A 26,678-nucleotide genomic window follows, 5' to 3' on the forward strand; every position below is an offset into this window, starting at 1 on the left:
AAATAATTCCCCAGAGCACCTCCAAGCATGTTAAATTTTTCAGTGAAAAAATACAAAAGAGATACATGTACCGGTAAACTAGATTCTGAAGTGCATGTACCCTTTAGAAACTGCCCTTCAGTACTTGATTCTGGTTTTGACTTGTGTAAATTGTGCACCGTTCTTCTTCAACATAATGACAAATGCCCACTGTAGCATTGTTTTCATCCATTCCATTTCATGATCTACAGTCACGACCGAGGCTTCAACACTTGTTCAGTTACAGTGTGCACGGGTTCAACAAACTGATTTCTGTCTGGGCATTGTCATCACTCTACAAGGAAGCGGAAACAATGAACAACGAGGGATCACAAAATAAATACTTATGAAAAAGGCCAGTGGGCCCCTTGGAGTACATGTACTTTCACCTCGGTTTGAACTCTGCACTTCCACGGACAAACAATGGGGTAGCATGGTACCAGTAACAAGCAATGCCCTACAAATGGACCATGCACAGATTTTAAAAAAAGGCCCAATCAACACTGTTTTTGATAAAGTAGATTCCAGTCACAATGCTCTTAGAGGGACCAAACTCGATTCCGTGCAGCACTGTGACCAATGCAACTACACTGTACATTGTGAAAACGTTTGCACTGTGCACCCAAATCTGCAATGATGACATGTAATCTGATGGTTTACAGCTTCACATATCAATGCATCCACATGTACATGTCCACATATTGCACAATTACAGTACATGTACATTTATCTACTGCGGATGTGCCGGTACGCTATGTACTGTACTCAGGTGTCAAAACAACTGGGGCTTTTAATTTTAGCAAGCCAACTCCGCTTGTTTATTTTTTTTCAAAACTGGAAAACTTCCACAGCAAGTGCAGCAGTGACCAGTCCATATGGGCCCTCCATTCATGTTTGTGTATCGCTGCACTTTACATAAATCCGATGTCAAATCTTCTTGCAGCATTTTTTACATAATTTTATTGCACATATCTAGGACTCAATATTTTAAGCACTGTATCCGAGAAAGTGCTGTAAACAAGATGGCTTCAAATTTAAATGGAAGAGCAGCCAGGTATGCGAAAAAAAGAGCTTTATATCCAGAAAAGCATTGTATTAGGGAGCACTGTGTGGGGAATCTATTGTAAAATGGATTTACGTTACACTGTACTCACGTCACTGATTTTTTTTTGTTTTGCGGCTAAGCAAATGAAAGTGTTTGTGGCTCAGCACAGCCAAGTACCTAACCATACTTACATGTACATGTACTTTCCTGATTGAAAATACCGAATGCATCTGCCATCTTCAGACTGAATGACAAACATTTTGACAGGTGATTGGAAGCCAGCCACAACAAGATCAAATTGGAAAGGTCGTTACAAATGGTCATGGTGAGAAAAACATGTGACTGTTTGTGATTGGTCGAACAGCTGCCAACAGATCACTGTGCGCATTCAATGCACTAATTTCACTGAAAAGAATATTAAGGTTCCCGACTAAGTCACAAAGCAAAGCTTTCATTATCTAAGATGTACCGAAATCCCCCACCTTGTGGGAGATTAAAATTTTACATCGAATGATTTGTCCTTCACTGGTGCATTTCTTTAAAGACTACATCATCAGTGAAGAAAGAGGGCTTGTAGAAACTTGACAAGCTTGGTACCGGTAAGTCTGGCGGGACTTAAACCCACAACCTCGTGCTTACTAAAGCAGACATCTTTATACCAGTCAACCACCTTGCTTGCCCCTAGGTTCACACGCTGGTTCAAACTGAATGAGCAGTGAGTACCACAAGTGCCGGTACATGTGAGTATATTAGAAGGTGCAATTTGAAGGCTATGATGCCTGCAAAGTAGACTCTCACCAGAGTGCATGCAAGTCACCAAAACATAATCTGTGTAGTCTCTTTCAGGACACAAAAGGGTCAATGGACTCCATGCCAAAGTAGCCCTTCACAGGTGACAAAAAAGAGCGGCTGGACCAAGACCTCAGGCCTCCACCTGCTGTGCTCCTAACACCCACAAAAATCCTTTAGGATTGGGCACTTTCACATGAGGTACATGTACTAGTAACTTCAAATCACATATCACAGTGAACGCTACCAAGTGCCCGCATACCAAGTAACAACCTCAATGGACATCACTGACAGATTTCAAAAAGCAAGGTCTCCACAAAAATCTGAAGTCCAAAGTCTAGGACTGTCCAGGACTTTCCAGAACTAAAATAAGACAATTTCCAGGACACTTGGCAGAGAAAATTTCTTTAGTATCATAAACTACATGTAGAAGACTGCCATAGCCACTACAGGAGATAAACAAAGACAGCCAGAAAATTTATCATTATTCTGTCATCACATAAAAAATAGCCCTTGCATGAACTTGATGTTGATGTCTTTTTCATGACTTTTCACTCCCCATGACAACAGGATTCTGGGACAACTGGAATGACAATCTTTTCCAGGATATTTCTGGGTTTTCCATGACCATGGGAACCCTGAAGTGGCCTCTTTTATTTATCAACCCGAACCCCCAGGGCGTATGTAAAATCACATTGCAATTGGAGGATTTGGGACTGTTATGACTATCAGGACCCATGCACTGTGTCTACACATCACATTGTCAAGCTAACATCACACCACAAACTACAGTGCATGTACCGGTATCATATAAGACACTGGCAGTCACACCCAATTTTTTCATTCAGTAAGATTCTGACTGAAGTTGTTGGGGTGTGTTGGATACAGATGGGCACAACCACCTTCCACGCTTACCCTTTCTTTGATTTTCTCTTTCAGTAAGGGCGCCAGGAGCTTGTACATGGCCTTGAACCACAGCGGTGGTGTCACGACGTACACCCGCTTCAGCCGGGCTGGGTAGCCCTCACGGAGCATGCTCAGTAGCTTCTTGCTCAGGTTCATGTCAAAGTTGGCAAAGGAGGACTCAGTCATGTTGTAGATGCAGGTCAGTCCATTCCTCTGTGTGTTGTTACTGCAACAAAGAAAAAAAAGTAGGAACAATTTTTAAATGATTTGAACTAAAACGTACATGTACGGTACAATGTACCCGTTCAGGGTATCTGTTCCGAGTGGAACAAAAGAAGGCATATTTGTAAATGAAATTGACTGTCCTTTTGGTACTAACTCACCACATACATGTAGGTGCGAAGTACATGTACAGGTATAGAGGTTCTGCATGGCATCCATTTATCCAGTAAGAGCTTTTGTTCCACAGGGATACAGATGAGTACACCTTTTGTACTATCCCTCCGCGACAAAAGCAGTTAACGGAAAGAGGGCTGCCATGCAGAACCTCTATACCGGTATGTGTGTTTGACGCGGAGCACGATGAGTACATGTACGCGCAATGAATTTGTTCCGGAATGTATGTTTTTAGATTGGAGGTGGTAGTTCCTGTGAAATTGCAGAACACGACATGTACCTGCTACCTAACGGTACTTAGTGCACTGAACATGTACATGTACATTGTAACATCGACAGGGTTTCAGTGAAATGTACTATTTTGATCCATCACTGCACAACAGGATTAAATTTCATGGACCTTCTACCTGTATGGTAGGTATAAAAATACTACGAAATGATGCTGTTGAAAACTGACTCATTTCAAGTACGGTACATGTACAGTAGTTCTTGAGAAAATTATAAACACTACTCCCTACCGGGTACACGTACCTGCATGTACCGGTACCTGTGTATTACCAGTGGTACGGTTGATAGGATTTCAGCGAAATTCGCTAGAGGTACATACAGTACATGTAAACATGTATGTGATCAAGTGTTATACAGGATTCAATTTCAGGGAACTTCTTGGTATAAAAATACAAAGAAAATATGCAAGTCAACAAGGTCACTTCACAGACACACAGCTAGGCACAGTTTCAAGTAGTGATGCTTAGATAAACAAGGTGAGCTACAATGTCATCTAACTTTTTAGTAATCAAAATACACAGCTACATCTACATGTACATGTACACCACAAATAAATTCAGCCCATGGGCCCAAACTGTCCAAATGGCCTTGCGTGAATAATTGCTGAGCCTTGACAGAACACTACCAGTGCCAGTAAGCCTTGTTTTGTTTTCCCCCACGAAGAAATTGAGAACAAAAGGGACCATTTCCCTGAAAGCAAATGAACAATGGTTTCCTTTTTTCTGTTGGCAATGACGCTGATGCAAGTACGAGTACACTGTGGTACATGCATGTACAAGTACATGTACACTGTACATGTAGTAGTGTACATGTACATATATACCTGTACATGTACAACTCCAAATGAAGTACATCCTGAACTTTGCCTCATACCATAGAGCCACAGTGTACATGTACATGTACATGTAGGCTCATACATGTACATAAGGTGATCAGAGGGGAATGCCTGTACTTTTACAAAACAGCCTTCAACTCCATCTCCAATTTGCTTCATTTCTGGGTTTCTTACCACAAGGTTACTAGTTCACAGTGAGTTAACATGTCAACACAGGAATGTGAAACCACAAGAACATTATAGAGGGCAACAATTGGCTGTGGGTATGGACACAAAGTCAGGAAATGAAAAGCACCGGGCTTTGAAAGCAGGGCCCACGGATGACAAGCCGACAAAATATTCAACACCTTGCAGCTGACAATTTATGAATGAAAATAAGACTTGCATGGGAGAGCATGTCTGCAAATGCCGGCAGGCCAAGGACAGCAATTCACAGCAAACTTAATAATGTATGCACCCTCCCCACCCACAGGCCAGAACCCTCCCCACGTTAACCATCCTCTCAATGACAGAAAGCCCTCCCCTCTCCATCTTCCCTACCCCCAGGAATCCCAATTCGAGACTGGTGTTTTGAGTTTCCAGCTCCCGCCTCTCTCTGTCTGTGTGGAGAAGCACTGCCTTGGGGACTGCCCTGAAGTTGAGAGTTGATCAGCACCTGCCAATTCCACTGTACATGTGCTAGTGCTTCAGGGGGCCTGTTCAGCAGCCACTTGTACAATTGTAGCCATCCAATATGTCCAAGTATAAAGACCGTTTTATCTACATGTAGGCTTGTGGGTTGTCCCCCTCCCCAAAAAAATGAGTTTTAAAAAATCACATACACAAAAAGGGAAAATCGCTGTAATGATACATGTACATGTACTTCTTATGCCATCAATTTTTCCTTCCAACTGATCAGAAGATTCAAACCAAAAATAATCTTAAAAAGCTTACTGACCAACTAATGACATTTTCCCATGTTGTGTTTAACAAATGAATCTTTTCCACTGTACACGTATTAAGACAATTTATGTTTTGTTCTGAGCTTTGTACATCTAGAAATGCTTGCTGCTTTATTGTGGTCATTAGGCATACATGTTTTAGCTGTCACCATGTGTATGTACATGAGTATTTTCCAAAGGAATGTTCAATGAAAACATGTCTTCAGAAAGGGATCAGTCATCAATTACGAATACTGCAAGGAGACATCACAGCAGAATAAATCTTCACACCGGGAAAAGCATTCCATCATTTGAAGATCCCATGCGCAGATTATCAATATTTTGTCTCCAAAAATTGTTAGAAAAAAAGAAAGAGTTACTCCTGAATCATCTTAATCTTTCTATTTCAAATGAAAGTGCTGATGGCTCCTGATTTGAATAAGGAAATGTAGATGTACAATGAATGAAATAAGAAGTCACAATCATTACTTTCAATAATGTGTATGCATAGTCAGTAAGGACGGCATCCCTATACAGAAACCACTCACGCACATCATTTTGACAAAACAGGCGTTCAATTTGTCACTGTCACTGTCACATTTTTGCTTGGTGGAGAGTGCTTTTGTGTGTGACTTTTGATTTAGTAACCAAGTTGCTGTGCATGTCAAATTATTCTTAGTTATAAAGATAATCACTTGCTTTTGGGCATGTGATTAGTAAGGGATGTTGCAGCATACCTGTGTACAAAAATTGTTTATTTCTAATGGAGTGAATTTTTATGTGTGGCCTTTGACAGAAGTGGCAAGTTTCTTTTGCTGTCCAGTGCATTTCTTTTTCATCAATTCGGGTACTTTGATGAATTTTGTTGCATTTGTAAAGAGCTCTGACTGTATACATGCCATACTGTGATAAATTCAATCCACAGACCCGTGCCGTATCCTCAGCAACCTTGCCACTTTTTCTACAAAAAGTATATGTTGGGATGTATGAGTCATCCATTATTTGGCACGCTCAGCCGAACACAGGTTCACCCGGGAATCATCAAAGGGAAAGGGAATGTCTTTTTCTTTTTAAATGGTTTCGGTACGCACTGAGGAGGAGGGGAATTCTACAGAACTGCAGTCACGGCGTACATGTGTGCACTGTGCAAACAATGGGATCGCCCATGCGGAAAATTTGTCGTGATCGTAATGGGCCTTCTGCGGCATGGCAGAACGGAAATGACTGACAATGGGTAATGAGTCAAAAAAATAAATGATATAATCAACCACAATATTACTCTTTTAATTTCGCTGCATACCTGAAATTTTATTAAGGGCTGTTCATCACAAAAAAGGAAAAGATAAACGTATGTACAAATACATGCATTTCCTGAAAAAAAAACAGAAACTAAAATAAGAACTTGCATACATGTACATATTTGATGTACATGTACATTACAGCAATCAAACAAAACTAAATTCTAAGAAACCTGATTCCATTCTGCTTTCATTTAATGCACTTTAATGTACATGTACAAGTACAGCAATAATACTGTATGGCCCTCAAGACAGGTACATGTACATAATTTATCTCTAAAACCATGTACTATACATGTACCTGTACATGTACAAGTGCATCTACATGTACCATCACGATTGTACCATCACGAATGCACAACTTTACAGGCACTGTTTGGTGGATTTTTTCCAAGAATGCATCAAGAGTCACTTATTTCCCTATCTCCACACAGGGAGGAATACAACTGACAGAGGTACAGAAAAGTAATCAGCAATGACAGCTAATTGACAAAGCAATGCCCACCTCAAGGACAATACACCTTGTATGACTGTACTACATGTATAAGGCCCCTGTCCCTTGAATAATAACAATTTGACTACGGGATTTTGTATATACATGCATGATGCAAACATTACAGCCCATACGTACATGTACAGTGTATGTACAGGTACTTGTATGTAATTCAGTGATTGACTGTTGGGTTGCAGCATTTTTATCCTACATCAGATCCTTAGAAAAAATTACATTTTGTACATGTACCTCCAGTCAAATGAGGGTTTCAGCAAAGCTGACTTCATCCTATTTTGTTCCCAATACTTACAGGTTTATGTACATATTGTACAAGTTCGTATGGTACGGTACTACATGTATATGTACCGGTACATGTACTGATAAGGTGGGACAACGAATGACTGCCGAAAAATTGTGTCTAATCTGTGATGCATTTAGACTTGATTTCCTTTTGCAGGAAACTCAAGAAAAGTACAGTATTTGTGAAACCCTCAAAGCAACCGAGAGCAAGGGTCAAATGAAAATTTTGAATCAAAGAAACATTTTCGTTCCACTTCCCTTTCCTTTGAAATAGCCAGAAACCACACACAGCACCGTACCGTTATTTCTTAACACATTTCCAATGCTCTTTGGGACTGGGCAGATGAAGTCAGCATATCCAATAAACCAACCCAACGTGAGTCATACATGGACTGGCACGTGTGCGTATTTAAAGCACCTGGGCTTTGTTTTCCTGCATCCTTGGTACCCCCACTGTCTACGCCCTTGCAGGGCAAACAGGAAAGGGCAGAGTACCAGGAACCCATTCGGGGCTGATCATCACAGCTGAATTTAGATGTGGGCACAGGAATCAAATGTATTCATTTGCCATCCACATGTACATGAATCAAGCCAACTGTACTGTACAAAATAACTATTTTCAATAAAATATACATGTGTGTGCTTCGCACAAGCATGGAAACATGTAATCCATGAATTCCCAAGAAAGTGTGGTATGATACATACATGTAGTACCATACAGAAAAACATGTACATGTACAGGGTACCGGCAAATGTAAGCACAATTATCTAATTACATGTACGTGTACAGGGTACAGACACTTGTAAGCACAATTATCTAATTACATGTACATGTACAGGGTACAGGCAAATGTAAGCACAATTATCTAATTACATGTACATGTACAGGGTACAGGCACATGTAAGCACAATTATCTAATTACATGTACCGGAACACAGAAGAATATATGCCTTTATCAGGAGTGTGAGTGACCAGTTAAAATCAAAGCTGAAAATACATTAACTAGCAAGAAGCTGAAATGTAAAGGTTTCACCAGGTGTACTAAAAAATTGAAATTCAGGGTCAACATCTCAACAAAAAAGCTGAAATCTGCTAAAAATGCTGAAATCTCACACCTAATGTACCTCAACAAGTCAACATCATTCTAAATGCTGATTGACCCTAAATGTCAGACTTTTTAAAATATGGTATTCATAGACTTTATCAACACGTACCAGTACACTATACATGTGCATGTACGGTACCGGTTCCTTGTACATACATGTACATTGTACATGTACATATGTACGGTACCGGTACACTGTACATTCACGTAATACCGGTTGCTTAAAGATTTGGCAGCAAGCTTCCAAAATGTATGTAAAAGTTAATTAGTTGCAGTGTTTTGAGAACTATTTGCTCAGAAAGAAAGTGATAAACAAACTGTTAATTTTTTCATTACCAACTTTGATAAAAATGGCATGGTGACCTTGTTGCACATGTACATGTACAGTATGTGAATCCAAATTCTGCAACTAGCTAAACTGGTTGCAGAATGTGGATGAACATGAACAGTATATGTTGGACAAGATCGAAAAGCTCTGGAACGTTCGCCAATGACAAGAACAACCACAACCAACATGTAAATAATTTACATGTAGTTGCTCACAGGGACCCCCTAATACCCATGCATAGTGTACAAGTACATTGTATATTGTCACAAAATGTAACCCAACCACTGCAGACCCATCAACACGTGCAACTTTTAGGAGTACAAGGTTCTACATGCTTTTACTTTGTAAGTTTATCCCAAGCAATGTCATTCTGCCTACTCGTCTGTCTTCTTTTCATTTAACTGGGGCCACTGATGGCTGCCCAGAACTGAACGTGTCACGCTGCATAACAACTCTAGTATCCTTCTTTAAAGCAATTTCGACAAGAGCCAGGAAAACATCTTCAGATTCCTCCCTCCTCCCCCCCCAAAGGGATGCAAAGGTCGGACCATTGCAAGCATCACACTTGACGCCAACATCCTGAAAGCTTTACAGCGTCCCTGCATACAGTCATGGCTCGCAGGGTGTCAATCTTTGCAGCGATCCTGCATATAGTAATGGCTCGCAGGTGTCCCACTTTGGGTGACGGCGAGTAGCGAAGTACCGGTTTTCCATTTACTGTCATCCTCACTATTCATCCATTTACAGACACTGGCACACATACCTATTTGCGCACATCAGGTGCAATATACATGAACGCTGTACATGTATATGGACCGGTACATGTACATACACAGGGGTGTCTGTACTGGTACATGTACATATACATGTACTAGTACGTGTGCATGAAGAAATACATTAAATTTGAACCTGCACTTGAACAAAAATGTACACTATTGTACAATATACATGTTCATATACATGTACATGTATGCACCAAATGAAGGGGGTGATTGGCAATGATGTGAGGGTGAGAGACTATCGCTAACTGGATGTTGCCAATTAAGTAAAGCTCAGTGTGGGCTCACTTGTCTACATTTCACCATTTTCACTTGAAATGTAAGATACATGCACCTGTACAGTGTACACTGTACATATCATCAATATTCAAATTTGCCCAATGAGATATACATGTACAGTACATGTACATACCCATCACACAAAATTATCTACTGTAAGTTGCAACTACCGTACTTATTTCAAGAATCATGAACAAATACTGTGCAAGTACATAATGTATGCAAGAAATGTTTTGGTGTCACTATGAACTTTGAATATACATGTACCGGTACATGTACATGTACAATTCTTTTTCACATCTGAAGTAAGCAAAACAGAAGGAAAGAAAAAACAGTCATTCAAAAGATTCCTGTATTTTGTATGCTCCATTAATATCCATTTTGCATCTGTTTTAAAGATCTCAGAGCATTCTTGACTGCCATACACAAGCCCTGGCTTTCTTAGACATGTTGGCATCTGGTGCACCATTCGGTACAGACATCCCAAAGAGAGAGTTTGTTTGTGAAGCCAGAGGCAACATAAATTGTGCCAAACAAAATCTCTCCGGAATCGGCATGCCAGAATGACAATGGAGAAATGGCAGGCATGACAGCGAAAAAAGAAGTTCTGGCCCAGAGATCCACATGCGCTTGAACGTGTCACATCCCCATCTTCGAAGGAATTCACAATTTAAGGCCAGCCTGGCTGGCAGGCCGACGTGCCCGTACTACATGCATACTTGCACATGCGCCTCTTTCTCCTTTTTTTTTCTCTCCCCAACTGCTCTCGGCAATTTCATTAAGACATTTGCCTGGCTTGTAACCTGATAGCACAAAATGTTCAGCGACTGCAAGTAATCAAGGATTCTGATTTCAGAGACAAGGGAAATCGTTGGCTGCTCCTGTTCCGTTCGATTATGCTTATGTTTACATTAACTGTGCATCTTCCTTTTTTCCCGACAAGAAAGCCCATACCGGTAACAGTGTCAACTCTGTTCTCAGGGGTGCAAATTTTGGAGATTTGTGGGAGAGATGAGGCTTATTGCCTAATTGCCTCATGGTCAGTTTATTCTCGGTTCATTTACCGGTAGCACTGATAAGAATACCTTTCCCAAAAGATATTTTATTTCAGATATGATTTTGGTACAGGTATGTATGTTTCTCTGTCATTACTTTTCAAGTTGGTGAGTAAACAAACCACAACCATTGTAATCTTGAGTACATGTACATGTACATTTACATTCAGCACTGACTCTGATTTTTCAATATTTTTTTAGTGCTTTTAACTTTGTTGGCAACTTCTTTCCATTGATTTTCCCATACGTGTATAATTCATCAGTTCTGTATCCCCAGTGAATACTTGCTGAGGACTTTTTCAGGGTCACAAAAACACAGACATCAGATTTACAAAAATTAACAACCTGACAATGCTAGTACACATGTATATAAAAGTATTTTCTTGTCAAATGAGTGAACATACATGTACATGTATGCGTACATTTATTTGCTACACAACAGCATACCCGTGCAGTGCATATTGTACATTCGCTAGGCCACATATACCATATATATAATTTCCTTCCCGAGTAAAATGAATGTGCAAAACTATGAATACCGGTACATGCATGTTTGTGGTTTTACGAGCGCACTTTTTGGACAGAGCCTGAGTAAGACTATCTGTCTTTATACATGACACTGACAGTTCCGCTTTGTCAACCATAAATATTCTCTGCCTGATTTCAAGCTGTCGTCTAGGAATGCAGAGGGGGCATTAATACACGCAATGTGCTTAAACATTGGCATTTTTTAGTCTGCTGATTTATCAAGGTCAGATGAGCTGTCGTGTGTAGCCCTGTCATCCATTTTTAAAGGTACCAGGTACCCGCTATTGAACTGGTTGGAAAATATCCAATGTCTGACCAAAATTTCACCCCCTGAGATTTCAGAGCTTTACAGTGGTACAATAATTACACATGTGCCGTACATGTAAGTCTGACATGCATTTGGAGTGGCAACACGTGAATGATAATAACTTGAGCAATCTATACAGTGGAACGCCGTTATAACAAACACGACGGGGTCCACGCTAAATGTTCAGTACAGCGGTTGTTCGGTATAGTGAAATTAACTGCTAAATGTTTCGTTGCCATGTTGAATAGCACCCTTTCTTGTCTAACTGAAGTACACCCTCTCGTGATACTGTGATTCGCTGTTTTTGTGATGTTTTGCAGTTGCATTCATGTTTGAAGTTTCTAGAAATGTACCTGTTAATTATTTTTGTTATTTATTAAATCTTGAGTTACAAAATTGATATTTAGTTTATCCTAAAAGTAGTGAAGCTACCGCTCAGGATAGATCTCTGATGCATGCTGTGGCGAATCTCGGTTTATTTGCAACTGCATTATGTTCAGTAGCTTTTGTGCACAAACTATTGAGAGCCAAGGACGATGTTCGGTACAGCCGTTCAATGTTCAGTATAGCGGTGTTTGGTATAGCAACATTCCACTGTACTTGTTCGCAACACAGATAAGATTCTTTCCAGTTGTCATGGCAATCCATTTTGCAAACTTGAGGAATAAGTATCGGTACTCATACCTGGACATACCGGTACATGTACAAGTGATCTTAATTACAAACTTTAATACTCACAACAAGTTTCACTTTGGCAATTACTTGTTCCTAATTTCCATTCAAGAATCAAAATTACCAAAAGAAAAAATAAAATTTGTTATTAAAGGTACATTTTAACACAAAATGTAAAGAATGACTGGGTACATGTACAATGTATCTCTGCAAATATTTGACTTTACTTTCTGACAAGGGGACAATTTCCCCAACTCAATGATTCCGATTGTCAATCCGGGCACAACATTTAAAAAGTGATAGGCACTAAGCCACCCTGATCCCTATTCCGATCCCAGCTAAGCCCGTCTTTCCTCGAATGACTCACGGGAAATCTTGATGGCTAATAACCCAATCAATACTTCAACAACGCAGTGACAGACAATCTACCGTGGCATATCAGCTCAGGCAATGCGCTTCAGTCAACAACCTGGATGATACAGTATGGGCTGGCGATAAACTGACGGATGAGTTGGGACTGACAATCTGGGGGAGAGATTGCAGTTGCTGTGCAAACCGAGGAAATGAAAATGCCAAGGGGACTGTTTTCCCCCTCCAGGCAGTAGTGATGAATAGGATCTCGTAAGAAATGTCAGCAGGAATTAGACTCTTTTAGTGGAAAAGCAGTATTTTTATTTTATGTTTTCTTAATTTCTTCACTTACCACGCTTAAGGAGCAACGAATATTGCAACATCAATGTACATGATGACGGATCAATGGTAACTGCACTGCACAGGTGTAATACCCACCCCAACTGTCCAACCCCAAAAATTAAGAAAAAAAAGGCTACTTTCTCATGACCGAAGCTTGCCAAGGAGTATTAACAAAAATTTACCTCAGTGCACAAGACTGGGGGTCACATCGACTAGACCAAACAATACTCAGACTGTAGTTTGTCAAAACCGACTTTGTGAAAACCAATAAAGAAAGTTACATGTACATACACATTAAGTTCCTCACCCACCAAACCACACACAAGAAAAGTCTATTAATTAAGTAAGAAAGACAAACCAAAGGACCCGCATTTACGTTATAGCTGTAACATCTGGCTACATGTATACCGTACCATTTCCTGGAATGGTAACCCCATCTGCTGAAACACAAGACCTGGGTTTGCAGAATTTTAATGGATTCAGGATTGTAATTTACCATCTTCTGGTTGACTAGAGCTGAAGTCCCATTTCTGCTCAGTGCACAAGGTACCGGTATATGTACAGCACATACATGTACATGTATCAGTGGTTTACAGTAAAGATTGATTTTACACAATTGAAGAGTCAATCTTTTCAACAAAAATACCTTAGGGATTAGGGTTTTCCACTGGTTTTCAATTTTCAAAATTGTTTTAAGTGCAGCTTCTTTTTTTTCCCATTTGAAACATACGACTGATTTGGCCAAGGAGAGCCTAATGCAGCAGATGAAATGAAGAAGACTTACTCTGACAACGCATGGTCAAGCTGGAACACCACGGCCTGTAGGACGGCTTGCATGGGGACCGCATTGGGAGCATGCAGCTTGGCCGAGAACAACGCGATGGCCGCCCCCGTCGTGTCTCTGTGAGGCTGGGGGATAGGAGCAGGATGGGGAAAACAAACCAATATATTAACCCTCCCTGATCCATCAAAGTCCGCAGAGAGGTTTTGGATGGTTTGAAAGGAGAGGGGGGGAAGGGCCAAGCTACTGGTACTCAAGGGGCTTGATAATTCTGGGCAGTTTCAGTGCACGGAATTCCCACTGGCTTTCTGTGAGGCGGAAGTTGTTTGAGTGTACTGGAAGGGATCTCAGCAAGGATGCTGTTGGGCTGTTACTACACTGTACATGAAGAGATCTCCCACTGTGGTGGCCTTTTTAGTCTAACGTTGCTGTCCGCAAAGCAACGCCCCAAGGAGGTGACATTAAAGGAATCAGCCTATCTTCACACACACATAAGCCTTCATTCTTTACCTTGCCCATTCCCGACTCATATTCCATTATCGTCACTAACTGACTGCCTTGAAAGCTCTGAATTCCCTTTACTCTTCCCACTAGCTTCTTGAGAACTTACCAAAATGGTGAACTTCCCACTGAGGAGCTCTCTGCTGAGTGGTTCTTCTGTGGGTGATAAGTGGCTGAGGCCTTCCCTTTGTCTCAGTGCCTGTGAGTGCAAATGGAAAACACCAGAATTATAAACACACCTCAGAAATTACAAGTAAAAGCAACCACCAAAAAAGTCTAATGAATTTTGGTTTAAAAAGAAGACTATGTTCAATACACATGAAATGTACACACAGTCTTGTTCCTTAGTTGTGAGGACATACCGGGTACACAAAATTTCACCTATTTCTATGGGGACCAAAAACATTATGGGGACAAAGAAACGTCTCCACAAATCAGTCCCAGTATGCCTAAACAAAGAAATTGTCCTTTAACAAAGTGAAGGTCTACCGGTACATTTTTGTACCTCCACAATTTCTTTCCCTGTGCAAGACCATTTTAGAGATACCGGTAACATGTCTCATTACAAACCATAAGTCCTCTATAAAACTGGAAATTACAAACAAATACTGATCCCTGAAGTCATTTGTTCAAGATTTGTCTTAATATTTTTGAAAATTCTGTTGGAGCTATGTTGCGGAGTGACAAATTTGCTACAACGCCCATCCATGGCCTGGCATAGCCGCTCGAGCACAGTACACGCTCTAAACCTCCAAGAACCATTTTGACCCAGTGTGTGTGTGTACAAACTCAATGGGAAAAACTTGAGCATGAGGACTACCAGACATCACAGGGCAAGATGTACAGAATTTGCTGGAACATGTTTAAATGTCCTCTGCGCTTCAACACAGGTACGGTAATCCCTGCATGTTTAGACGTCATCTTGCACATAACGGATAATAAAAGTACATCTAAGTAAATACAGTTTTTAAACATCCCCAAAAAATGATACAGGTACTGTGCCGGTACATGGCTGCAGACTTGTACTACTGAGTAGTTCACCAGACATCAGAAAGAGTATTTACATGTACACAAGTAGTGAACATGGCATACATGTACATGTATGATTACCCGGTACACATGATTTCAGTACCGGTACGTAATTTCAATCTGCATGTAATTTTCAGGCAATTATATGCATTACAAATATTTAAAATCAGATTCAAACTACAGCAAATGTCCACTGAGTGTGGTACATGTACCGGTACATGTACGTGTACGTAACGGTACATACCAATATACTGTACCATAGCACCAATGCACTGGAACATGGAGCTGAATAGAAAAAGCAAATATTTTCAAGAATTCCAGGAACATGACAAACATACATGTACGGTACTGTACCAGAAACAATTTAAAGGCTTTCCAAAAAGACAACAGAATTACACATGTACAGTACATGAACTTTGTGTGCCAGTAATCAGTAGTTTGTGGTTCCTGTTGTTTGGTGTGTGATGTACATGTAACTCATCATTCAATGAACACAATGTTTCATAGTCAACTATTCTTATTGGGTAGGAAAGTTCACCATTCTGACTGCAAATAGATTCTACAGAACTGCTTGGGGACAGGGGTACTGGTACCAAAAGCAATAACACGTTCCAATAAAACCTGAGCCATAAATCAGCTTGCTTGTCTACCCGGTAATTAGGAATCATCTAATGGAATGCTAATATACAGGTAATGGGTACATGTACTCAGTGCAATTGTCAAACACACTATAAATCAATTCAAAGTGCAGCTCTGCATTACAAACACTGTCTGGACCAGCAGTTGACCCACTTGGTAACGGTGGGTTGACAGCAAAACAAAAAAAAAATCCCTTTTCACTGCCATGTGGGCAACGCAACAACTGAAAGGCCCTTTGTGTTGTGGTAAAAATTCTTCATGGATTTTCGAGAGAGGTCAGACATGGTACAGGATAAAAACTGAAATTGCTCACATTACTGGTTTTGTACTTGTACATGTATGTGTACATGTACATGTATGTACCCGGTACGGGTACAGTGCTCCGCTACCGGCTTTAACCCAAACCCCTTACATGTAGGTCCTTTTTGCTAGGGACCCTCCTCAATCCTTCCGGGGTGAACAAAATTGGATTCTCCCTCAATCCTCCGAAATCCTCCAAAAATTTTGGAGGATTGAGGAGGGTTAGGGTTAAACCTGCACCAAATGTGCAAATACAGTAGAATGCCACAAACTTGTGCACTACCAGTACTTGAGAATAAATTTCATGTTTTTTTTTCATACTTTTTAATGATGAGTCTTTAAGGTGAAGCAACAACAGCAAGGTCTTAGCCAGAGGGGTGTCTGGACTAGGAGATGTGTTGTTGGAGTCACTGTTTGTTATGCGAGTGTGGTTTTTTTTTTCAACTCAAGGTAAACTAGTCCTGGACAGTCTCCCAGGTTTCAAATGAAAATGAAGCTACATGTTCAAAACAGTGTTGCTGTTTTTTCAATTGAACAGGAGGACTGAGGGTTTCAGGGTTCCAACTGTAGATTGTCAGCGACAGCCAAAGTTTCAGTAAAAGGGCACATCTGTGCAGCCAAAATCACCTAGATTCCTCCAATGTTGTGTACATGTACATGTAGGAACACTTTTCACCAAAGATTGTAGCCAAATTTACCCATATGCATCTGGGGCACACGCAACTGACAACTGAATCGGTTGGTTACAAGTTCTGAATGAAATCTCAAAAGCAAAAGGCAAAAAAGTTACAACAGGAAATGCGAAGGTCACATGGATCAAGTAAAACCTTTGTACAGGAAGTCTTGGTTTAGCTATAGGGTGTCCGAAATGCTTCTTTCAGGCACCTGGTCAGTTCATTTGCAATGCCAGTCTCGCAACAGAACCTGAACAAAAACAGCATGATAAAAGATCGCCTTTCCATCCATCCATCCGGAGGGGAGGGAGATGCAAATTTGTATGACAGTTCCAACTGATTTAAGTGTGTGAAATTCCTTCTACTGTTATGGCCATGCTCATGGAGATGATACTGGACAAAACCATCTGAAGATCAAATTCAACAGTTCAGGAAACATGCTGTTTTTCTGTTCTTGCTATCTTTTGCATAAATAATGGTAATGTGGTCAACTTTCAAAAACCTGAACAATTTGCATACATGTACATGTAGTTACGTGTACATGTAGGCTTGAAAAACATGATACTGCTGGAATAAATTTTAACAAACGGCTCCAAAAATTATCAACATTGAGGAAACTGACACTTTTGGGATCAGTGAAAAAGATTACTGGTACTTAATGCCCAAAGAAATTCCACTTACAACTCACATTACAGAGTGCATGCAAACAGTACTGTACTTTCCAACTGTACTAATAAAATAACTTGAAAATGTCAAACCACAAATACCAGGGATCAGTTTCAAACCAACTTTTCAATCTGCCCAAGTGACCACTATTCACACCAACACTCCTGACTTATTGCACATTTTATTAAGTGGGTCACTCATTATACTGACCGAGAAATGATTCTTGTCCCATACAATATCGCTCCGCTTGCACTGAATCTTCTTCTCAAATCCCAAGGTTCAGTTAGGGTAAATTCCAAACATAGAAGGCTATAGCAATTCTGTACAATGGGAAAACTGCACTTTGCGTTTGACAAATTGTACACATATCGGTACGCAAAACAAAAAACACGGCATAAAACTTAACCACCAAAACTGTGAAATGAGAACTTTGGCAATGCATCTCTGCTGAAATACCGTACATGTACACATGTACATGTGGGATACACACCAAAGGTTAAATAAACATGATCTACAGTGTATCCTTTGACGAAAATGAATCTAAACCTCTCAAATCCTGGCCATTCCAGCCAGTCACTTACCGCATGGTTTTTGAACAGTTCTAACGCCCTCTTCACGTCAAACTTCCTTGCCATTAAAAAGCGCACAGCCGTCTTCCACGATACCGGTGCCACATTGTACTCTGCTCGTACTCTGTTTAGGTGATCCAGAAATAGATGGGTGGCCTGGGGTAGGGATGAGACACAAAAATACGGTACATTTTACAAAATAAGTACATTTGATTTGGACCAGTCTTCAATACTTCAGTTGAGAATATAGCCAAAGTGTGTACACTTTCAGACTTTAAACAAAACCTGCTCTAGAAGTTTTCTCTGCAAACTTCATGTCCACCAATGAAGTTGAATCTCTATGGGACATTATGTATGTACATTTTGTTATCGTTAGAGACATTGTGCTTTTGTTCATATAGTACCGGTATCTTCACAGGCTTACATAAGGTACATGTACTGTACATGTACCGCTACATATGTACATATACATGCAAGCAGGGCTACAGGTTGTGGGCTCAAAGCCAGTCTGTATAATCCTACTGGGAGAAACTGTTTCAAGATACGGTAAACCTTGGGTCTCTGTGTTATCATGGGGGGGGCAGAGCTCAGTATGAATATGTGCATTCAAATTCAAGGCAATGTACATGTACCCGGTACTGCAGTGACATATTTGTGTAAATGCATGTTTCAGGTTAAGGCACATACATGTAAGCACTTTGACAAGTCACAACAGAAAGAAAGGCACATGTTGATACCCCGATACATTGCAATAGTGTACCCGGTACACGTGCATACATGTGCTGTACATGTGCTGTACATGTACATGTGTACTCCTCAGTAAATTCTATTGGCTCGGATTTTAACAGGGAGACCACGTCCCTCAAAATTGCTAACATTCGAGACTTTAATTAATTAACTCCAATTAAGTTGAAAGGTTAACACGGTCATCATTGTTCCAGATATCAGCCATGACTTCCCTCATTACATCAAACATTGGAAATTAATTCACTGCTGTTCACTTCAGGAAAAATGAACCCCCAAAGTTGGTCTAATGGTCCATATTTTGAGGAACCTGCCATAAGTATACCTGTATACTACCGGTATGTACATGTATATATATAACATGTTGTAGACATGTACATGTACACTTACATTGTACATGTACTCTACTCTAAATACTCGCAACGCACTTACCGGTACATGTACATGTATACTTATAACATGTATATGTACATGTATGCGTGTATACATGTACCGGTACACTGTACGTGTGAATGTACCGGTACATGTCCATGTACCATACATGTACATGTACTGGTACAGTGTATGTATATGTATGTAAAAAAAGATTGGGTAATCCCACAAATTAGGGGTCCAAAGTATTTGTTTGGCAGGTACATGTAATTTGCGTTAATTCATCACTCTTAGAAATTAGAAAAGGTTTTTGAACTTACATTATCAATGTCAGATGTGACAGGGACACACACACAAAAAGAATGGACCCCTAATGTCTAGAATTACCCATACACATGTACAATGTACCAGTACAAGATGCAGCGAACTCTTTGTACAATATGGCCAAATGAACATACCAGTCTCAATTGAAATATTATCTTTAAAATACCGTAACACGTACACACGTATTCACATCATTTCAAACAATAAATCCAAGAAAAAGGCCATCATCAAGGTACATACTGTACACATGAAGATACTGCATTTTTCATATCAAAGGAATCCGTGCTGTACACGGTCCACATACTGGTACATGTACAAATGTACACGTATACATCATGATGTACAAAAAGGTATACTCCTACATGTACTGGTGCTATCATACACAATTAGCGTCTGAATTCCCCAGACCCAAACACAAATTTATCCGAGTACCCTTTAACACAGCAAACCATTTGGCCAGCGTGTCCAGACTTACTTCCAAGAGTTCTCCCTCTGCGGCCTCTTGCTCCGTGTTCTCCTCACTACAATCCCCCGTCATTCCAACGACAACCCATATGGTCTTATCGAGAGCTGGTCTGGTATCCATGCCTGGGGCAGCTACTACCGGTACATGTAGCATGGTCACAATGTACACCGTCACGTATTGTATCGTCGCAAGTAGAAAAAAGTGGTGAACGTCCAGGTATAATGTCACACTTCGGCAACAGGTTAAACTTCTTTTTAAAGCCAATCACTGGAACAAGTTCAACGCAAACTGTGAGCCTACCGGTAGCATCAACTTATAGAATTCAGAACTTAGTACCAAGTTCTCAAATCCAATTACAGCACCAACGAGCGTTTCACCATGTTCACTTATTTCAGAGTCAAATGTCTTTGCTGTGGACAGACCTCCTCCTATCACTTATGTACACTTTGCAACAACGTACAGTACATGTACACCTATCACTCACGTTTACATGTACAAAGACTGTGCAGTTCAATATTGTCATTGAATGATGGTCTTTGGGCTTGCGTATAAATTTTAGACCAAAGCAGTTAAAGTTGGGAAAAAAGCATGTCACTTGTTGACAGTCAATGAAGTAGATGGAACTAAATAAGGCAGTGCTCCCAAAAGATTGCACAACCACAAACAACGTTGGAATCTTTTCACTGATGTACGTAGACAGGATTCCTTGAAAAAAAAAAAAAACCTGCCCAGGATGTTAAGAAAGGAGCAGTCTCCAGGTACACGTACATGAAGCCAAAATCCAGCTCAGTGTTGGTAATAACAAAACAGCAGCATGCCTGTGCTAAGTAGCCGTTGTACGCAGGTACCGGTACTGTATCTACTGTGACAATCAGCTGATATTACGTGAGCCAAGTTCCGCCAGGCCTTCTTTCACCCGGAAGTGGCAAGTTCCAGGAAATCCATGAGGCAATGTAGAACATAATGGATCAAAGTGTCTGCTTGGGGAAATATGATGACAGGATTCTCCCCCCCCCTTCTTTTTCTTCATAAAATTCTGTGAACAAAAGAGCTGCACCAAACAGGGTGTATTCTCTTTCATGTTCCCATGCACACCAGAGAAAAACTTCAATAGCACATGGGTATTCCATTACAGGATGCTGCAGCATTCCTTGCTCAACGAAATTACTCTCAGGGGAAACCAGTCTTCTTACCAGTACAAACTTTATCTACATGTACACGACCAAATTTTCAGTTTAAAAGAGCTGCCTTGTATCAAACAATACCAGTACATTTTTGCTGGGCATGGGGACAGGCCAGACTTACAGTAGTTGCTACCGGTACCCTACATTGTACATGTATGTTGTGTGAGCAACTTCCTGGAAATAGTCAAAACCAAATCTCTGCTAAAAATTGCCACTTGATGAATGGGGATATATACATGTACAACTTATGTCACAAAACTACCGGTAGGAGTAAACACCCCTTGCAGTTCCAATGCTGGAGATGTGGTTCATGTGACTCAATCATGAAATACTGCACCACAAACAAAATAGATCTAAAACTACATGTACATGTACAGTACATGTAGTCTTGGTATCTTTTTACAGAGTTGTAAAATCTTGATCCGAGTCAAGTCAAGTCATTCTAATGTACATTTACTGCCTCAAGTCAAGTCATTTGGTAGCACTGACGCACATGTGCATGTACACTGTACACGTACCGCTAAGTCCAGTCATTTACCGGTACATGTTATACATATCCTGTCCTGAGCTTCAAAGTTGTGACTTCAGTAGCACTCTGTGGAGACAGAGACCAGAGTCATTACAAGTCTGTTCAATGTCAACCTGTCTCCATTTCCATGTACATGTATGTATGTTTGGAAATCAGAGCATAATTTTTGTGAAATTAGTGCACAAATTTACAGTAGTGGGCATTCTGCTGGCAGTTTCAATAAGAAATCACCCAAACAATGAAACCACAAATTGAAAAATGCACTTGAAGTCTGGTCCCATGTGAGCATGACGTGCATAAGAACAGTAAGCCTGACATGTAAGCCTGACACTTTCATGTACATGTAGATGTAGAACTTCACATTGTCACTTACAAAACTCTGTTTACATGATACCAGTAAGATGGTCTTGCACAGCCACACATTCGGTACATACATGTACACGTACATATACGGTACATCTGCACTGTACATGGCTACCGGTACAACACTGCTCAGGCTCCCACCCACTGACAATATACATATATAGTGTACATTGTACATGTACATGTAACATCAATCCAATGATGAAGAAACTTTCCTGAACTACATGTATACATATACCTGTACCGGGACATGTATGTATGTTATCAACACAACACAAAATTCAGGAAGGTCTATTTCCTGAATTCAAACAGACATTAACCACATGTGCATTTATTGATTTGACCCAATTCTCTCAGCGCCACTAGGAAGAGATGGCTAGAATGGTTGACAGTGCAAGTAACATTACAGATGGGCACTTCCTTTCATCTTGTAAACTGAAGTGCACATGTATCATATGCCGCCAAGTTTTCCAAAAGAATTTTCTGATCTGTACACCACTGTCTCTTTGATCACAGGTTCGATTTACCAATTGACTCCTTTTTTTCTGTTAATTTCCATGCAAGATTTACATGTAATTATTAACACAGAAGCAAGTGGTCTGTCTTGAAGACTTCTTCCCTAACATGCCCAAGTGTCTTCAAAATTTATGTCATCCATTTCAATAACAACCTTTTGGTACTTAACCAACATTTTTTGCTTGAGTTTTGTGAGACTTTTTGGTCAGGAATTTTTGCCAACTGAGTTTTTTAAAAGAAGCCTAAAGTTTCACAAACTTTAAGCCAAATACACATGTACATGTAATCAATACAAATTGAGTAACAAAATAATACATATGGTCCTAAACTTAAATGTTTACATTGACAAACAATATTTAAATACCAAATTTTACAAGCCAGCTCAACTTCTTTGGCTTCTCTTTTTTTGGACCCTGTGTTATCTTTCCCCATCATTTTTCATCTACATGTACTACCCCCGGTAGTATAATCCTTTTTGACATTAATTTCACTGACAACTTTATTCTCAGCAAAGAGGCTGGAGGGTGCAGTATGTAAGTTACATCAACTTCCACAATACTGAGCATGCCACCCTCCCCCCAAGTAAGCATTACTGCACGGACACCACATCCGTTATTTCATTTTAATAGAAAATGAGTGTGTCAAGCCGAGTTCAAATGGTTTGCAAACACAATGTACATGTAGGTACAGACATTAATGGCAGGAGCAAGTATTGCCTAACTGCACAACGAACAAATGTAATCTGTTTTTCTGTAGACCTCGTTATTGTGGTTTCTTTACCAATTTGTCCACATGTCTGGTGTTCAACTTTTTCATGCAGTGCCAAGGAGAAGCACAAAAGCCTCCCAGACCACAATAAAGAATACACTCCATCACCTGTGTGTGCAGATGTGTGTACAAGCAAAGGCAATAAAGTGCAACAACCCTGTTAAATTGTAAGAAAAAATACATGTAAATCCCTAAATAGATTCATGTACATTTAAATGTAAATTCATATTCACACAGTAAAGTGGCTATCGGCAAAGTTATTCTGAGCAACTTTTGAGTTGGCAAATGGTTGCTATGTACATGTACACGTAAGCACAGGTGCAATCCTCAAAAACCTCCATCTCTACGATCCAATAACATCATTCTTACACAAAACCTTATCTTCTCATCCAATCTGAACTCTTCCGGCAGTTAAAAACTCTGCCTTTCACAAAAATGAAAAAGGAGTACCATAAAAAAGATTCCCAGAAAGTGGCTCTAATTTTAGGAGTAGTCCTAAAGGACCAGAATGGATGACTATGTACGCGTAAGCACAGGTGCAATCAATGCCATCCAATGATCCATCCTATTTTGGTACCTCTCACTTCCTGGGAAACTGGGACAAAACAAGTCTCCTAAGATTTCCCTCTGTTTAGCAAACCGACTTTTTTTTTCTATGGTAGAGAACAAAGGAGGCCCAGGTGCTGCCGATGTATCCTGTTACACAATAACTCATATTTTATAAGGAATCCTGAAAGTACTGCATACATGTACATGTGCCAACAAGCTGGAATGGTAGCTGTGGGAACAACCCCAGTTTGGTTGGGTTTGGTTTATTTCACATTTTCGTTAACACTGCAGGTAGATGAACAATGAAAACAAAATCAGAGTAACACGATACAGTGTTATATTGATTCATATGCAATTAACGAAGACGTAGGATGCTGGGAAAAAAGGCCGAGCCTTATACGAGACCCAGCACCCTGTCCTACGATGAACATTTCATTTCTACACGTTTTTGACAAAGCATAAGTTTCAGTATATCAAATTGTCTCCATACAATAGAAATACATTTAGCTGGTTTAAGATTATGGGAGTTAAAGATTAGAAATTAGGTCTTTCGTAATACATGTAGACAGTACTATGAATATTTATGAGTTAAAATCACTGGTAAGTAACAAACTGTTAAGATTTTTCTTGAATCAATAAACAGAACAAGACTTTTTGCCCTATTGAAAATTTCTACTTTCTAAATTATTCAATGAATACATGTAATTTACTTCTTAATCGTTGTAAGATTTCTGACGCTTTTCATTTAAATCTGCTTGGAACGAGAGTCCATAATGCAATTTTTCTCATCTAAAACTACAGAAAATTTTCCCTTCCTTTACATGAATTTCGCATTCGAATATTCAAATTCGAAAAATAATATTCAAATATCAGACAATCAATCAAATATTCGGTTATTCAGATGTTCGGCACAGCCCTACACTGTTGGTATGGGTACTTAATGACAACGAATGGGAACGCATTGAGTAAACGAACAATATGCCAACCACTGCATCATCAAATTTCCAAGAATCAGTTGTGATTGCAGAGTGTTTGTTGGATTAGTCTTGACCTTGGACTTGTTCTACTGATTATATTTGCATTTGAAATGCATGGAAGGGATGCTCCTGAAGCTGCATGTATATGTACAGTACATATGTACAGTACATATGTACAGTACATATGTACAGTACATATGTACGTGTACTACAGTAGGACATGTACCAGTATGGGTACATCCTGTACAGATTGTGCATACATTGTACATGTATACTATAAGCTACATGTACCAGTCGTAATTTTTTTGTGTGGGAGGGATAATCACATTCATCACAAACAATTACTGCTCTTTGAAATCAGCTGTTTATTTCAATTCATGTTCATGGAAACAACAACAGGATATTGTCTGAAGAAGTCAGTGAAATTCAGGATTTTTCAATCGATCTCATGACAATGCCAATGTGCCAGTACTACGGTACATGTACATGTACGTGTATTTAAAATGCACAACTACTGTAGTGGCATGTACATGAAGTACGGAGTTTCATGCGTACCGGTACATGTATAAAACACATACACTACCATGCATGTACCGGTAGACACCTGTTTAAATGTGTGAATATAGATTGAGTGTCAAGGCCTGATTCATTGATACATGTACATGTAAATTGTAATACCGGTACATTGTACATTGTAAATGGAGGAGATGGTACACTGACCCACGGTACCTGTGCACATGCTGTTATTGAGTGCAGCAAGTTGATTCAGCTTCAGATACTAATCTGTATACTTAGGCAGTATTCCTGAATATGACACAGAAAAACTTTGTAGAGTGAGCAATCAGTGGGTTGGCTGAATTAAGCCAATTAATCTTCACAGAGTACTTCAGAGTGTATTGAGTGGTGCATTACATTTACATTACATGTACCGGTATGCAAATGCCACCAACAATTGCAAATCATTGCCCACAGCAAATTTACGGTATATTCGCACTCTCAAAAAGACTGCAAACCTTGCTAATGTTTGCTTCGGTAGAAACTGAAAGTACTTGTGAGATATCAGGAACATACCAGACCTATCGCTAGATCTATTCAAGTTGTACATAAGCAATTCATCTGCTTGCAAAATGCAAATTCTCTTTCTGAGTCCGAGGTTTCCCTATTTAAATACAAGTAACAGTACTTGTATGCGAGGTCGCCTACATGTGTACCTCACAAAATTTCATGACCATCTCCACTTGTGTTTTCCGGGGATGGGAGGGAGACACACACTACAAAGTGGGAGGGGGAGAAAAACCAACAGTATACACATTCTTTTCACTTTTGGATTGTTCTGACAACCATCGACTACACAGTGCAAGAATACACGTACATACGTAGTTCTGTAGGGAAATGGCTTCGCACGACGACCATTATATGGCGTACACATGTGTTGTAGAAGTGTAAAAGCTAAATATAGCACACTCTATCTGGGGCACTGAAAGTTGCGTGACCCTGGGTCAACAGTAACCAATAGAAAGATAGCGCGCTGCGCGCGAGGCTGGAAACATGTTATTGGGTAGGACATTGAAAACGAATGGAAAAACAGGTGTGTACGTTGCATGGGACAGACGGCGGGGGATACGAAAAAGGCCTGTCAATGGCGTCGGACATGAAGGGATAAAGAAGTGGAGGCTGCACCAGCGCAGCACC

The 26,678-nt window shown here is 40.1% G+C and overlaps 1 protein-coding gene across 3 annotated transcripts in view; it reads right to left on the bottom strand.

Moving 5' to 3' along the window:
* LOC110987104 (tyrosine-protein phosphatase non-receptor type 9-like) overlaps nt 1-26,678 on the bottom strand; it is a 47,814-nt gene that overhangs the window by 15,395 nt on the left and 5,741 nt on the right. The window contains exons 1-5 of one of the 3 annotated variants that reach the window (XM_022249547.2): nt 20,110-20,943; nt 18,207-18,350; nt 14,427-14,516; nt 13,820-13,944; nt 2,768-2,984 (exon numbers count right to left, since the gene is read on the bottom strand). In XM_022249547.2, coding sequence (XP_022105239.2) covers nt 2,768-2,984; nt 13,820-13,944; nt 14,427-14,516; nt 18,207-18,350; nt 20,110-20,253 — 720 coding nt within the window. In that variant the 5' untranslated portion in view covers nt 20,254-20,943. Of the gene's footprint in view, nt 1-2,767; nt 2,985-3,141; nt 3,436-13,819; nt 13,945-14,426; nt 14,517-18,206; nt 18,351-20,109; nt 20,944-26,678 lie in introns of those variants that run through there. The other 2 variants (XM_022249548.2, XM_022249549.2) reach the window with 2 other exon arrangements.

The sequence above is a fragment of the Acanthaster planci genome, linkage group LG05, assembly GCF_054643075.1.
Source record: "Acanthaster planci isolate LZ-2023a linkage group LG05, COTS_SCS, whole genome shotgun sequence".
In the NCBI taxonomy this organism is placed as follows: Eukaryota; Metazoa; Echinodermata; class Asteroidea; order Valvatida; family Acanthasteridae; genus Acanthaster; species Acanthaster planci.